This window comes from Theropithecus gelada, chromosome 7b (assembly GCF_003255815.1).
Source record: "Theropithecus gelada isolate Dixy chromosome 7b, Tgel_1.0, whole genome shotgun sequence".
NCBI classification, from domain to species: Eukaryota; Metazoa; Chordata; class Mammalia; order Primates; family Cercopithecidae; genus Theropithecus; species Theropithecus gelada.
This window is the reverse complement of record NC_037675.1, coordinates 48434717-48450740: the sequence shown is the minus strand read 5'-3', so window position 1 is coordinate 48450740 and position 16024 is coordinate 48434717. Positions and strand designations below refer to the sequence as shown.

Below are 16024 nucleotides of genomic sequence, written 5' to 3'. Positions count from 1 at the left end.
ATTTCAACAATGGAAAATTGAGACCCTCAACTGAAGACAAAGAACTTACTCAAGTTCACATAGGTATTAAATGGCAGAGTCAAGACTTGAACCAGGTACCTTGCTCTGGAATTTGTACTCTTACCACTTAGCTATCACATTATATAATACTTCACAGAATGCAATCATGACACTTTTCATCTGGCTGAAGAGTTATAGTGGTAGCCTGGCTAACATACAAGGTAATATGAAGAAAAAATTGACAGGGGTAGCTATGGAAACCTATAAAAAGGGAATGACTAACCTAGAATGTTTTATGTTACTCTTTGTATACCCCCAAATTAGCAAATGATTCATCCAATATGAGATATTTTCCTTAAAATATTTTAATAGACAAAAATATGTTTATGTTTTTCCTATATCAGTTTTTACTCAAGGACATGATTTACACTGAAGCTTGATAAATCCTAATGTCTCTGGTTCTTAAGCAAAGCCTTACAGTTTTAAAAAGCTGATATTTATGAAAGAAAAAGTAAAATACTAGAACAAAATGACAATGATTTCAACTTTTTTTTTTCTTTTTTTGAAATTTAAAGCTAGCAAATTTTGGTATTAAAATATATATACATGTTTTAAAAGTCTTGAAATTGTTATCTGTTTTGTGGTCTACCTGGGCTATTTTTAGTTTCAGGTATAATCAGATAAAATAAGTGCCACCATCAATAAAAGTAACTTGAGCAATACTGTGTTTTCAAGTCAAATTTGGAAGAAAACATTTTTAATAATGTTGTGAAGGTAGTTCTAAAATGTATTATAGTTAGAACAGTGATCTTGTTATATATGCATTATTTTTAAACTTTGAAATTATCTTAAGCTTTGTTCATTAAATAATATCTAATAGAAAACAACTCATCCGATACAAATCAATTTCAGGGGCAAATATTCCTTGACTTAATGTCACCATTGTGTGTGTCCATAGTCCAAATATAAGCTGTTTATGACCTTTAGGCCTTGGGTCTTTTAATTAGACTAAAATGTGATGTAAAAGAAATAAATTTTTGTTAATATGATATAAATGTTGAGATCTCTATAGTTATATTTTAATCAAATAATTTTCTATGATTATGCTATTTACTTTAAGTCAGGCTATAGAGATTTTCTTTACCTCTTCATGACAGTACGTTAATAATTAAGTATAATGTCTATTTTCAGAATATTTAATTAGTAATGTCCTCCATCAATTTAAAATTAAATAACTCTTTGAGATTTTTTTCACCAAAATATGGCAACTTTTGCATACTTTTTCATGATGTGCATTTCCCAACAGATTTTCAATCATAAATATTTATAATTTCATATTAACTCTTCAGAAGGGCTAATAGTATGACATTTTAAAAATTCCCATATTATTTAAAGTGATGTTGGAAGAGTCAACATGAAACATTGATGTTTAAAAAGGTCATACAGGCACTTCATGCCTTTCCCATAGAACTATAATGTGGAATTATTTTCTTGGCTCTTCTGGCTTTTTTTTTTTTTTTTTCAAATAAGGCAGACAATTTTGAACTTCACAAGTAGTCTAACTTTTATTCTGAGTAAAACACTCAACTCTAAGCTGAACTTAATATATTTTAAAAAATCACACAGTACAATTGAATAGTTTAAATATTTCTAATATAGATTGATTTCATACAATACAGCTCTAACATTGACAAAATATTTCTGAATGTGTGACTTGAAATGTCATTATAATGTATTTCCCCTGTTTTTATTTAGGGATGCATTATTTAGGCTAGCACGGCAGTGGAAGCAGAAAAAAAAAGTGCTATATGTGAATAAAGTTTTTGTACAGTTTCTATTTGGAGTGTTTGATGAAAAGGCTGCACACAGCTTTTTCTATTGAATGAATGTTTATCTTTGTATTTTTTAACCTAAAAGATTACAAAAGACTTGTTTTTAGTAAGGGATTATTATAACCCAAACAGTAGTGGCAAGCATGGTTTAGTGGCTGTTTGAGCTCTCAAATGTTTGTTTATAAGTTTTAAAGCAGTGTTTATAGGAGCTCACTGCCTTGACCTTTGTAAGTGAAGAGGTTAGAGATGAAGTATGGACACTGCATTAGAATTAGATGATTTTATGTTTTCTTTTGAGAACAAAAATCAGGCTCACTGAATGGTAAAAGCCTGGGTGATCCATGACTTTATCTGTCACTTGGTTGTATTCAGATTGCAAAAAATTATCATTTCATCTCAGAATGAGCCAAAAAATAAATGATTAACCATCTTCACCATGAAAATACAAGGACTGAATATCTGCAGTATCTGTACTGGGAATGATAAAAACAGAAGACGATTGTCAGCATTAAAAAAGAAAGGGATATTTTGTTTTAAAACCTTAATCATGCTTATTATTCCAATTTCAGAACAATAATCCAGGAAATATAAATTTTATTTCCACTTTCTATGTGTAAGATTCTTAATACAGTTCTACATGTTTATACCACTTAATTAAAATAAGAAACCATTAAATCTTGTTTAAATTTGAGTAAGAGAGTATAATACAGTATGATTTTGGCAACAGAGGACTGTATTTCATTTTAATTTCTTGAATGAACCAATATAATGCATGCTGTTGAATTCTAGTTATAGCATATCTAAATAGGTGCATGTTCTTTTGTTTATGTCTTTTAGCATCACCGTCAATTAAACTCTTGGTGGATGATCCTATAGTTGTAAATCCTGGAGAGGCCATAACATTAGTATGTGTTACAACAGGAGGAGAGCCTGCACCTTCTCTCACCTGGGTCAGGTCCTTTGGGACTCTGCCTGAAAAGACTGTTTTGAATGGAGGAACTTTGACCATACCTGCTATCACCTCAGATGATGCTGGTACTTACAGCTGCATTGCCAATAATAATGTGGGAAACCCTGCAAAAAAGTCCACCAACATCATTGTGAGAGGTAAGTTTGCTGAGAGGATGTTACAACATAGATTCCTAGGTTAGGCTCTCAAAAAGCGAATAATGCTTGACAAAAAATTACCTCTTCAAATATTGCATATATCTTTACGGAGAAAATCATGTATAAATCATAATGGTGGGTAATTATAAGTGGAACTTAAACAGGTTAAAGATTAATAACAGTGCTTTATATTTGCATTGAATAGCTTTCATAACACATTCTTAGTGATACCATCAAATGCTTTTTATATGTTGTTAAAAAAATTGAAACAAAAAATGTGGCATACAGCTTAAAACATTCACTGTGTAAAATATATGGATTGTAACATAGTTTAGGAATTCAGTAAATTTATCAATTTAATAAACTTTCATTCAACCCCTATTACAATCATGGTTTTAAATTGTGAGGTTATATAGAGATCTATCAAACATTATTACCCTGTACTCAGGATTTCACTGTCAGATAGTGAAAATAATATTTATCAATAGTCATATGATAAGGTGTTTGAAAAGAACAAACAAAAGATACAGAAATTAAAGAGAAATGTATAGCCACTTCAGGGTGAGGTTATTAGGGAATATCTAATGACATTTGTACTAGATCTTATAATTTGAGTAGTGTTTTGACAGATTGAAATTGAGAAAAGACAGAAAATTCAGAGATAGAACATGCAATGCTTATTTGAGGAACTGAAGCAAAATGTAAGTCAGTAAGTCAAAGTAGCAATGCTGTTCTAATGTGGCCATTACCAGCTAGTATGCTGGCACCACGCAGGCATGTTTTCCCTCCATTTTGGAAGATGGAAAGAAGTTCTGAGGCAGATGTACAAAGAGACCATATGCTTCTTCATGTCTCACTTCACCTGGTATGGTCCTGGGTTGGAAGTGGAGGGTGGACACTGATACCTCTGAAGTTAAAATAGACATCCATATGCTGAAGATGACCTTTTGAACATGCAAATGAAAATTACTTATGATGGAAGCAAAACATAATCAAGTGTATAGAGATAAACATGTGAATATAGATTGTGGTGGTTTTAGTTATCTGTTATGCAAATTATTAGAAATATGCAATTTGACAAACGTATACTCTATTCAAAACATTTCAAGTTACAGTGTAAATCAAAACACTGTGAATAGCATACCATCTGCCACAAAATTGTATACCATACAATATTTAGTAATTATAACATGTACAATTATTTTACATACCAATACAAAATAAAACATACTGCCAGTTAAACTACCATAATGTGTTATGAGATAGAAGATTATTGAAAAAGCTCTTCTAAATTTGTTTATACTTAGATTTTCTTTTAAAACATGCTTTTAAAATGTTTCTTTTAAAACATTTATTAGCCTACATAAAAAGGCCAATAAAAGCAAACTAAATTGATTAAATTATTCATAACACTTCACACTCAGAACTCGACTTCTAAATTAGTTTTTATTACAAGGTCATTGATGATGATGCTTTGCTATACGATATTGTTCTTGTGTCATTAAGAGCATTAATAATTCCAAATTATAGAGAAATACTGTCTCTGAGATTTTCTTTTAAGTCAGGTCATGATTACTAATAGCAACCATGACAGACTATTGAATGTAAGAGGCATTCTGATCTCAGAATTGTTAAAATATAAAAATAAAGATGGATTTTAGAATCAATGAAATGTGCTCTTTGTTTCAATTGTTTAACGAACTTCTACTGCACAACTACCATATGCTAAGGATGCAGCAAATGTAAGGAATGCATGAGTGTGACTGCAAAGATCAGTGACTAAACGTCTGCCCTCAAAGGAGTTTACAGTCCGTTATGGAATATAGAAATACAAAGGAATTGTATACAGAAATATATAGAAAACAAATAATTCACAATGGAAGTATCCAACTTTTATTTTTAAAAATATTAGTATTGAGAAATGGGGCACATCTTAAGCCTTGTGTCAGTGAGCAACCAGATTCTGTTCTCTTTCTACCCCATTTTTAAAAAAAGAAATAGAAAAATTGTATTGTCCTCGGTGTTTGTTTTATTTCTATTTTTTGTTTGTTTGCTTTAAAATACTTGTTTTTCTAAGTAGGCATAAAATAATCTACCAAATCTTACTGTAATTATGAAAGTATTGAAGTATGATGATTAAAGCATTGAAGTATTGAAGTATAATGACGAAAGTGTAATATCAAAGTACCGCAACATCTGTCCTTACGTGAAAAATGATGAATTGAATTTAATTTTCATAATGGAATCATTTGCAACTATATGGAACCCACATACAACTGGCAAAACGTCCAGTATAAAATATCTATGTGGCTTATACACCCTTTATAAGGGACTAACCCAGTGAACAGCAAATATGTGCCTAGAGAATGATTTTCTCCCCTCTACCCCACCTAACAGGTTTCACCTGTATTCTTACAAAAGAAAGTTTCCAACTTTGACATGAAAGACCTGAAATCAACAAAGCCTTAAAAATGTATTTCTTCAATCTTATGATTTCTTTTTATGCCTTTAATTTGTCTGATGTGTACATTTGCATAATCGTATTATATTGCTAGTGGGACTTCTCAGCAGTGGCATTCACGTAATTCATAAAATCAAGTTTGTGTATAATCTTAGTGAATATAGAAGTAGCCTTGGTTTTAAAGGATCCTAGATTAAACTGTGGGGAGAAAAACCGCTGCAATAATATGAGGCATCTGATTTCTGGTCCACAGAAGTCAAGAAATTCAGTTAAGGAAAACAGTTTTCTTTTTATTACACAAAGAAATTATTTTCAAGCCTTCTGAATGTATAGACCTCTGTGAGTCTTAGATTAACTGTGTCATGGATACAGTAGATATAGAAACCTAGGTTTATCTCCTCTCATTCTTCTCTGTAATTAAATCAGGATCCATGGACCAGGTTTCTGAGTAAGCACAAAGATATTTTGTGCATGGAATTCCCATCCTCATTTAAGAAGGTCCATGCACAGAATAAGAGTGTAGAGTGCTGATAGAAATAAAATTCAAGAAACATTTCTGAATTCTTTATTCTACTTTTATAAAAATAGAGAACAGTGTAAAGTAAATAATGGAGATAACACTGCATGTAGATAAGAAGTAGAAAACTGAATACAAATCTCATATGGTTTACTACTTTGGGAGAACATTTATTAACATAGCACCAATGCCTTTTCTTATCATTTTTTTTTTTAAATTGCAGTGACTGAGCTACATTTCTCCTAAGTTAGGAGAGAAGCAGTTGCCTAATACACCTGAAAGGAATGTTGCATTGATTTCCTATCCACATGTTCCATGCCCTGAGCTCAATGCTTTCCAAACTTCTGTTAGATATGACACTTCCATGTAAAGGTCTCTGTTTTCGTGCTTCATTCTACTTAGAAATGCCTACATTTCTCTTGTGTCGTGAATTAAACCACTGTGTTGAACATGTATAGTTCAAAATATCAAGACATTACTGTATTTTAGTGTACAGTGGCCTCTTTGAATGTTCTGTAGTATATTCAAATCACAAACACACTTAGTTCAGTGTTTTGGATTCATGGTCCAAAATAGTAATAACTCTAAACCTGATTTAATGCAAAATTCTCTCCCCTTCCCAACTTGGGTCCACTTTGGGCTGGAGACCTGAAGTAAGAAAAGGAGATGGAGCACAGTTGGCTTTTTTGTCTATTATCTCTCCACCTACCTCTCCACTTAGCCCAACCCCAGCCTGATAGCTAGGTTCTGAACACCCTAGCTCAGAGTGAGCTATGAAGATCTGTATACAAAGCTTTCCCAATTCCTTGGTGATATGTTAATGGACCCTTAGAAAGTTTCTCTACCCAGACAATATATGCATCTATGTAGATCAAAGCGAGGTATCCAGTGATTGGGCGTTTCCCTGAGTCCATGGATATGCCACATTTCCTGAGCATCTTGTGCTGTACCCCTACCCCCTCTCTGCTGATGGCTTCCTTTTTCCTCTAAGCAGCCAACTAAACAGAGCCCAAGACATGGTCATGTCCCTTCCCTGTGAGACTCACATCTGTCTGGTGGAAATGCTTACCAATAGACTATGAGAGCACATAAATTTCAGTGTACTACCTCTGTTCTCTTGCCACACCAGTTTTAGTTTCTTCAGATATGAGTCAGGCAACATTGGAGGGAAAATATTTCAAAGCTGACAGGTCCCATGGAAAGCTCCTCAGTAGGACTGAAATGAAACAGACAGGGTCTCCTTTCTCCACCTTGGGTTTGGAAGAAGTTGCATCTCACAGTTTTCTCTAAAGATATCCTTCTAATTAAATTTGGTTTCTTACTCTTCTTTTACCTTTAATTGTCTGTAAAGTCTAAGAATCATGGCTTGAGATTTCTTCCACTTTCTCCAAAAATTCTACATAAGAGGGAGGTCTGTTTTGCACTTACTATGGAATTCTGTGTGTTCTATTTTCAGGTAAAAGTGAGCTGGTAAAAGTCTATTCTATCATCTAGCTTTACAAAAATGTAGGAGGATTAGAGGAATTTTCAGATTTTCTAACTGGCATTCTTGAAGGCGATTTATCAGCAAGTCCTTCTGGTTCTGTCTTCAAAATATACTTTTAATCTGATCCTACCTTTCCATGTTCACTGCTACCACACATGTCCAAATCATCGATGTATCTCTCCTGGTTGATTAAAATAGCTTTCTATTGTTATTCTTTCCACTGTACCCCTTTTTTAGAAATTCACCTGCCATATTAGATAAAGTAGCCTGCACTAAGTTAATAAATATACCCATACACATAATTTCTCAAAAGAAAAGAACTTCAGATTTTGTTCATGAAAGCGTACAGAGTGTTTACTAGTTCATATTGCTGCTGAGTGTACTTGGGGTTGCTCCATGTGGTCGTTCAGGTATCAAGGCTCATCATGTCTCTGCCATCTTCAGTCAGTGGCTGCTAAGGTTGCTATGGGTATTGCCTCCATCCCTGTCATCGGGAATGGGACGGAGCTTGAATGAGCACACATGGGAGATTTTTATGGGAAGTACACATCAGTTCCAGTCAAGTCTATTGACTGGAACTCAGACACATGCTCATACCCAATGACTTGAAGGCTGGAAAATTCTTACTATGCACTCAAATAATTTTAAAAATCTCATTATCCTGATCAAATTCCTCCCATAGCTTTTCATCTCACCCAAAATGGAATTAAAATTCCTCATCATCATTTCATATGCCTCCCATTTTTAGTTGCTCTACTTTAGACACATTGGTCTTTCTGCTTTGAATGTTGTTTTTCAAATACTACCCTCTGGTAAACACCTTCTCTGACTCCCCTATCTTAACATAGCATATCTCTAATTTCCATACCATGATTTATTGCTTCTTATCACATCACTACCTGGAATTATTTTATCCATATTTCTTCACTTATTATCTGTCTTTTTAATAGGACTATGGGGTACAGAATTTGTCTGTTTGTTGTCTTATTTAGTGATGTAGTCTTGGAGCCTAGAATATTACCCACCATATAGTAGATGCTCAATAGACATGTGGTTAGTGAGAGAATCTCTTTTTTAAGTTCATCGGCTCATATTAGATTTCTTTTCTGGGTATGACTCTTTGATAGGCTAAGTATGTATTAAATGATGTTAAGTAAAACTAGAAAATTCCATGTGCATACTCAATCATTAAATAATTTGTGTGATGTGACCAACTTGTTTGAAAGGCCACATTGTTCTAATTATTTATTGCTATGTAACAAACCATCCCAAAAGAGTAGCTTATAACAATAGTAATCATTTGTTTTGTTCACAAATCTGGGAGTTGAGAGGCTCAACTAAAAAATTCAGGGTATCCCATATAATTGCAGCTAGAGGGTGGTTAAGTCTGCAGTAATTTTCAATGTTTTTTTAATTCAAATATCTAGTGCCTGTACTAAGAAGCTCCTACAGCTGGGCTCCTCAGGGCAGTCTGTCTCTTCTCTTTGTCTCTCTCTCATTCTTTTCTCTTTACATGATTTCTTCACATGGCAGCTTCAAGGTAGCCAGACTTCTATAAGACTACCAGACCTAGTGTTCCAAGAACTGCATGGGTTTTTGTAATGTAGCTTCTGAAGAAATGCAGTATCATTATTGTATTCCATTCTTCAGTGCAGTGACAAAGTCTGACCCAGTCCCTGGAAGGGTCAAATATCTCTACCCTGTTATGGAACAGACACGTTTTAAAGCCACTGTAGTATGCAGTACACTTCATAAACTATATTCTTCACATCATGCTCCCATGATGCCTTGATACTCATTTAGACCTTTACTTTTTCCATTTTTGAACCCATAGCCTCTGCAAAATGACACTGTAAATGATTTTAGAATCAATGAAATGTGCTCTTTATTAATTTTAGAATTATTTCAGCTTTTTTTTTTTGGCTAGGATCTAAGAGTCCTAATATAAAGAAGTAAAGAAGTATGTCAATATTGAAATAGAGTTAACCTTTGTGGAAGAAGTCAATATGTATTCAGTGAGGCATGAATTTATACTTTCCTAACTGCACAGAAATATCCTGTAACCTCCAGGAACATCATGACTCTGTTCCAAAAAGTGATGATTTAACTAATTCTAGTTTATCGACGTGAAAGGACTGTATTTTTTAAAATATGAATTTTAATATTAAGTAATTTATTCTGAATATATTTGACTAAAACATGTAAAATATTAGCACTGCTAATATTTCTAAATTATCTTTATGCTTATTACAGAAAGACTTATAATTCCAAAGTTTTATGATTAAAAGTTTTTGACATTTGAGTGTATCAGTATGTTTAGAGAATAGTAATAAATAACATTGATTGAGCACTTATTGTGTACCAGGCTACCAGTAACACTATATGCATAAGCTTTTTAATCATCTCAACACAGTTATGAGGTTAAAAAATTATTATTCCCATTTTTTTTCAAAAGTAAAACAGAAGGCCGGGTGCGGTGGCTCATGCCTGTAATCCCAGCACTTTGGGAGGCTGAGCAGGTGGATCACAAGATCAGGAGATTAAGACCATCCTGGTTCATCCATGTCCCTACAAAGGACATGAACTCATCCTTTTTTATGGCTGCATAGTATTCCATGGTGTATATGTGCTATACATATGTAACAAACCTGCATGTTGCTCATATGTACCCTAGAACTTAAAATATAATAATAAAAAAAAATACAAAAAAAAAGACTATCCTGGCCAACACGGGGAAACCCCCATCTCTACTAAAAATTACAAAAATTAGCCCAGCGTGGCAGCATGTACCTGTAATCCCAACTACTTGGGAAGCTGAGGCAGGGGAATTGCTTGAACACAGGAGGTGGAGGCTGCAGTGAGCTGAGATCGCCCCACTGCACTCCAGCCTGGGAGACAGAATGAGACTCCATCTCCAAAAAAAAAAGAAAGAAAAAAAAAAGAGCATTAGGTAACTTCCCCAAAGCAAGCTTTGTTTAAATAATAGAGCTGGGATTCAAAGATCACACAATAAGTTTCCAGGGCCATTTTCTTAGCCAAGGAGCCATTCAAATTTTAGCCAAGTTTTTACAGATATTTAATTTTCTCCCAAATATTTGAACTGATAATGGTCCTTTTTTATTTCCTCTATTCTTGCATTGCCAAAGATGTACTAGGGATTCTTTCTAGATTGTGAGTCCCTTCTTTTTATACTCATGAAAAAAATCTCAACAATACTGAGTCTTCAGATATTTTTCTTAGTAACATTGTTTTCTTTCCCATATATACAGACTCTTTGAATTGAAGGAAATTCTGTTTTTGTTAATCAGTATTTTTCCTCCAGTAATGGTGGACATAATCTTACTTAATGTCAAGTTCTAACTATCACAGTGTTTACAGTTTATGATTTTCTGAATATCATTATATTTTGAAGAACTTGATATGACTGACTTTCACTGGCTTTCTTATAAATGACTGTACAAAGTTTTTAAAGAATTTGTAGTTACTGGAAGAGATCAATGGGATCACTAAAGACAAATATTTACGTAACAAAATATTTGCATAACTAAAACATTTAGCATACGCAAGAAAATACAACGTATACTTACAAATGTGTGTTCACTGTTTTTGTTGAAAGGTATATATCTTAAGCTATTAATCGGAGTGTCAATCAGAGTTAATTGGCAATTTCCTAGAATGATTTGATAAAATTTAGCCCATATGCGCATACCCATTTCTGAATATAAATTAGTGGTGAAATTCCAGTTACTGGGCCAGTGTAGTTCTTCCCAAGCATTTAGATTCATCAAATTTAATTTTTAGTCAATAGCTTTGTTACATAATCTTTCATTATTAAAACTATAATGATGATGGCTAAAATTGTAGAAAACCAATGCCTTCATATTCCCCAAAAGCAGAACTGTCTGCTGTGTGCAGGTGTCCCAATTATTCATGCAGATTAAGTGCTTATTTCTCTTTTCCCAATTTAATATTCTGTAGTAATTACACCTTCCCAAAACACCAGAGCAAATTTTATTGTATTATTTTGTAGCTCAAAAATGGTTTCATTATTATCTTTTAAAAATTAATCAAGGCCATATAAAATCTAAAAATTATCATTCAGTAGTTCTCATCTGAATTTAGGTAGCTCAGTTTCCTTTTGTAAATAAAATAAATGTAACTTATCCTTGTTAATTAAAATAATTTATGAAAATTATCATAAATACAATTTCAAATAAAAAATTTTGTCTAGATATTGAAAAATCTTATAATTACTTTTATGTAGTGATATTCAGGCAGCTTAGTTATACATGGTTATTTTATTAAAACTTCTAAATTTTCCTACTTAGTAAATGGAGTCTCCCTTGTCATAGTTACTCTAGCCAAGAAAAAATCTTTCAGTTTTCTTTTAAAAATGATAGTAGTACTCTAAAAGTCAGCACTGGTTAGTGTCCAGAAAAGGGGGATTTTATTCAAATAATAACATTTCTGAAATTTTTTAATTAGTTTCTTTGAGACCCTTGGTAGTTTTTTTTTGTTTGTTTGTTTGTTTTTTTCATACCCTACAGTTGTAAAACAGTGCCAAGACAATGAATACTAATATGAAAACACATAATTCAGCATTTTTACCATTGTTATGGCACGTACTTAATTCCCAGATTCACTGGCTTACCAGATTTAGTTTGGACTAAATGATCTATAGGCAGGAAGATATCGGGCAAGATATCTATGATCTGGTTGTGGTTTTGCCTTAAATTAGCTTTCACATCATGGATATGTAAATAGGCCTTTGGTTACTTCTCTGTGATACTAAGAAACTGCAGTACATAAGCTTTAAGATAGATTTGCTCTATCTATAATTATTATTATTATTATTTTTGAGATGGACTCTGCCTCTCAAGTTCAAGTGATTCTCATGCCTCAACCTTCTGAGTAGCTGTGATTACAGGCACCTGCCACCACACCTGGCTAATTTTTTGTGGGTTTTTTTGTAGAGATGGGGTTTCACCTTGTTAGCCAGGCTGGTCTCAAACACCTGATCTCAGGTGATCCACCCCCCTAGGCCTCCCAAAGTGCTGGGATTACAGGTGTGAGCCACCTCACCCAGCCAACCGTCTATAATTTTATAAGAGCAAAATGCTCCGTGATCCATACTCATTACAAATGGAAGAGGACATGCGTCTTTATGGATTTACATGTATTAACATATAATTATTGAAGAACACTAATTTCCTAATGAAGTTATACTCTGAAAAACTATGTATAGATTATTTATGTCAGGATATTAAACCAGGAAAGTAAATGCAAGTGATGCTATAATAGGTATTTTAATAATTTCTCCTCTTTGCTATATCTGTGTTAGTTGCTACAAGGGAAAAGTCCTTGAGGCCATAGAGTTCATATGCTTATGTGACAGAGATATCAGGGCAATTCTCTCCATATAGCATGCAAAAGAATAAACTAACATCACAACTGATGCATAGGCAATGTGCTGTTCAAATCTCAGATGAAGAAACAATTAATTCTGATTAGGGAGATAGAGAAAATTCCTCAGAGGATGGTTCCAATTAGCTGGGCTTTGAAAAATGAGAGTCTCTACATATTCAGAAATAAAATATCTCTTTCATTTGCTGCCCAGAATGGTGACATTAACTAGTTTTTTTGAACTTACTTCATTTTCTTATTTATGAAGTATTAGAAACTGTTGATAATTATTTAAAGTAAAAATATCTATGTTTAACTTCTATCTTTAATAATAGAATCTTTTCAAAAAGTAAGTATACATTCTATTCTCTGATTTCAAAATAATGCTTAAAACTTATTTTTGCAATTTTGAATTGCATGAGATTTTACATACAATTTTTAATTGAAATAACAACCTGACAAATTTTCCATTTGCCGTGTTTTTGTTTCTTTTTGAATTCTGTCCAAATTCTTCCAATATCAGTGCTCATTCTAAATGCTTCCAATTATTTCTAAATATATTTAATCAAATATAATTCTTTAATTGTTTATTTTCTAGATTCCATAGGAAAATTTCTTAATTTTAGTTTTCAAAGAATCTTCTCATCTTCTTTTTACTTTGTTGGCTCAACAAATATACTTATCTGAAAACTGTATGAAAATGGAAATCATCAACCCAGTAATTCAAATCCATCTTAGCCAAACAATCTGTTAAGATGAACTAAGAATTAGTGACTGCTTAAAACAAAACAAAACAAAACAAAAAAACTTACACATTCAAAGTCCATAATCACAGTAGTTAAAACTGATTAAACTATACATTTAAGACATGAACATTTCAATGTATGTAAATTATATTTCAGTATTCAAAATAAGATAATTAATTTAAAAGCATTGGGATATATTCTTTTCTGCTATCTTGAAGTTTATGTAAAATCAGTGTTACTTTCTCTTTAATTGTTTGAAATAATTCTGAGGAGAAGCCGTCTGGGCTTACAGATTGCTTTGTACAAAGATTGGCAATTTTAGATTTACTTTTTATAATAAGTATAAGACTAGCCAAATGTTCAGGAATAAACATTTTTACATCTTAGTTTTGTTTTTATAGGAATCTGAATATGCCAGTTCAGTTGTCAAGTTTATTAATATAAAGTTGTTGTAATTCCTGTAATTATGTTTTTTAATTTGGGGGGAAGAGGGTCCAGGGTGTGCTGGTAAACCAGCTCTCTGGAAAAAAAAAAAAACTTGATTTACAGTATTTACCAATTTTCATGGCATATATAATCAGATCATGGCCAATATCCAAGTTTTGTAGTTGGAAAGAGATGCATATAATCTGCTCTCTTCCAATTCAGTGCTCATTCTAAATGCTTCCAATTATTTCTAAATATATTTAATCAAACATAATTCTTTGTTTCTGTCACAAGCAAGACTGAAGTGGTTCCAACAAACCACTGTTGTAATCTGTAGTGAGACCAGACTGTGATATTGATCATCTGTGTCAATATCATTCAATTTTTCTCTATTAGTTTTGCTAGAGGTTATTCAAATTCCTTAGTTATTTTGAAGAACCAACATTTGAATTCTAGGTTTTCTTGATTGTTGTACATGTGTTTTCTATTATAATGATTTCTGTCCTTGATTATTCTTTCCTTCCATATCATTATATTTCAAATGCTAATTATTTTTCTAATTTTTAAAGCAATGATTTGAGTATTGATTTTATCTTTTCTATTTTTCCTCATGTAGCCTCTTAACACTATAAATGTTCCTTTAGAGGTACTATTAACTGTATCCCAAAAGTTCTGATATGTAATAAGTTTATTATTATTCAGTTTGAAAGACTTTCTTATTTTCACTGTGATTTTTTTTTAATTTGACCCAAGGATTACTTAGAATTTTATTTCTGAAGTTTCAAACATGTGGGTTTTCTAATTATATTTTTGTTATTGTTTAATTTCATTTTGATCAGAATTTAGATTCTGAATATCTTAGCATGTGTTCCTATAACAAAAATACCATAGACTGGGTGTTTCTAAACAACAAAAAGTGATGTCTCACAGTTCTAGATCCTGGAAGTCCAAGATCAGTGCGTCGGCATGGTTGGATTCTAGTGAGGACACACTTCTGGGCTGCACACTGCAAACGTTTCATATCCTCACATGGAATACAGCAGAGAGGGAAAGCCAGCTCTCTCTGTAACTCTTATATGGGTGCTAATCCCACTCATGAGATCTCCACTCTGATTACTTTGTCTAATCCTAATTCCTTCTGAAAAGCCCCACATCCTGATACTATTACAAATGGGTTAGGGTGGGGAAGTAGGGTTACAACAAAAGAAATGTTGGAAAAACACATGCGTTCAGTCCATAACACTGAATTACTTTTATTTTTACTTTATGACTCAGCATGTCAGCTTTATTTTTTTAATTTTTGCTGGTTTTTTAGCTTCTTGAAGTGAGAATTAGATAATTTACCTGAGACTTTTCCTCTTTTGTACTGTATGCATTTAGCAGTGCAAATTTCCCTGTCAACACTTCTTTAGCTGTATTACAAATTTTGGTATCTTCTGTTTTCATTCAGTTCAGTGTATTTGTTTTTTTAATTTCCCTTGGTACTTCTTCTTTGACCCATAGATTATTTAGACGAGTGTTGTTCAGTTTCCAAGAATTTGGAGATTTCCTATAATCTTTCTGTCACTTATTTCTCTTTTAATTCTATTGTGGTTAGAGAACTCACTCCGTACAATTTGTTTTTAAAAAATATGTTGAGGTTTGTTTTTAAGCAGCATATGGTCTATCCTATGTTCCATGGGAACCTGAGGAGAGTAAGCATTCTTCTGTTGTTGGGAATAATGCTCTATAAATGTTGATTTGATACTATTAGTTGAGTTCTATGGAATCTTTGTTGATTGGTTATCTAGTTTTTCCATCTATTTAAAGGGGGGATGTCAAAGTCTCCAAGTATAATTGTGGATTTGTCTATTTTTCTTTTCAGTTCTATTTGTTTTTGCTTCACATATTTTCTGCTTATTTTGGATGGGGAAGGGTATATACAGATATACAATTGCTGTGACTTTTTAGTGGTTGGACCTTTTGTCATTACATATGTCCCTCTCTGAATCTGGCAATTTTCTTTGCCCTAAAGTCTACATTATCTAGCCACCCTGCTTACTTTTG

General features: G+C 32.8%; 1 protein-coding gene across 1 annotated transcript in view; it reads left to right on the top strand.

Moving 5' to 3' along the window:
• The window catches only part of MDGA2 (MAM domain containing glycosylphosphatidylinositol anchor 2), an 849182-nt gene that overhangs the window by 589881 nt on the left and 243277 nt on the right, over positions 1 to 16024 (top strand). The window contains exon 6 of the mRNA XM_025391973.1: positions 2670 to 2939. Coding sequence (XP_025247758.1) covers positions 2670 to 2939 — 270 coding nt within the window. The remainder of the gene's footprint in view (positions 1 to 2669; positions 2940 to 16024) is intronic.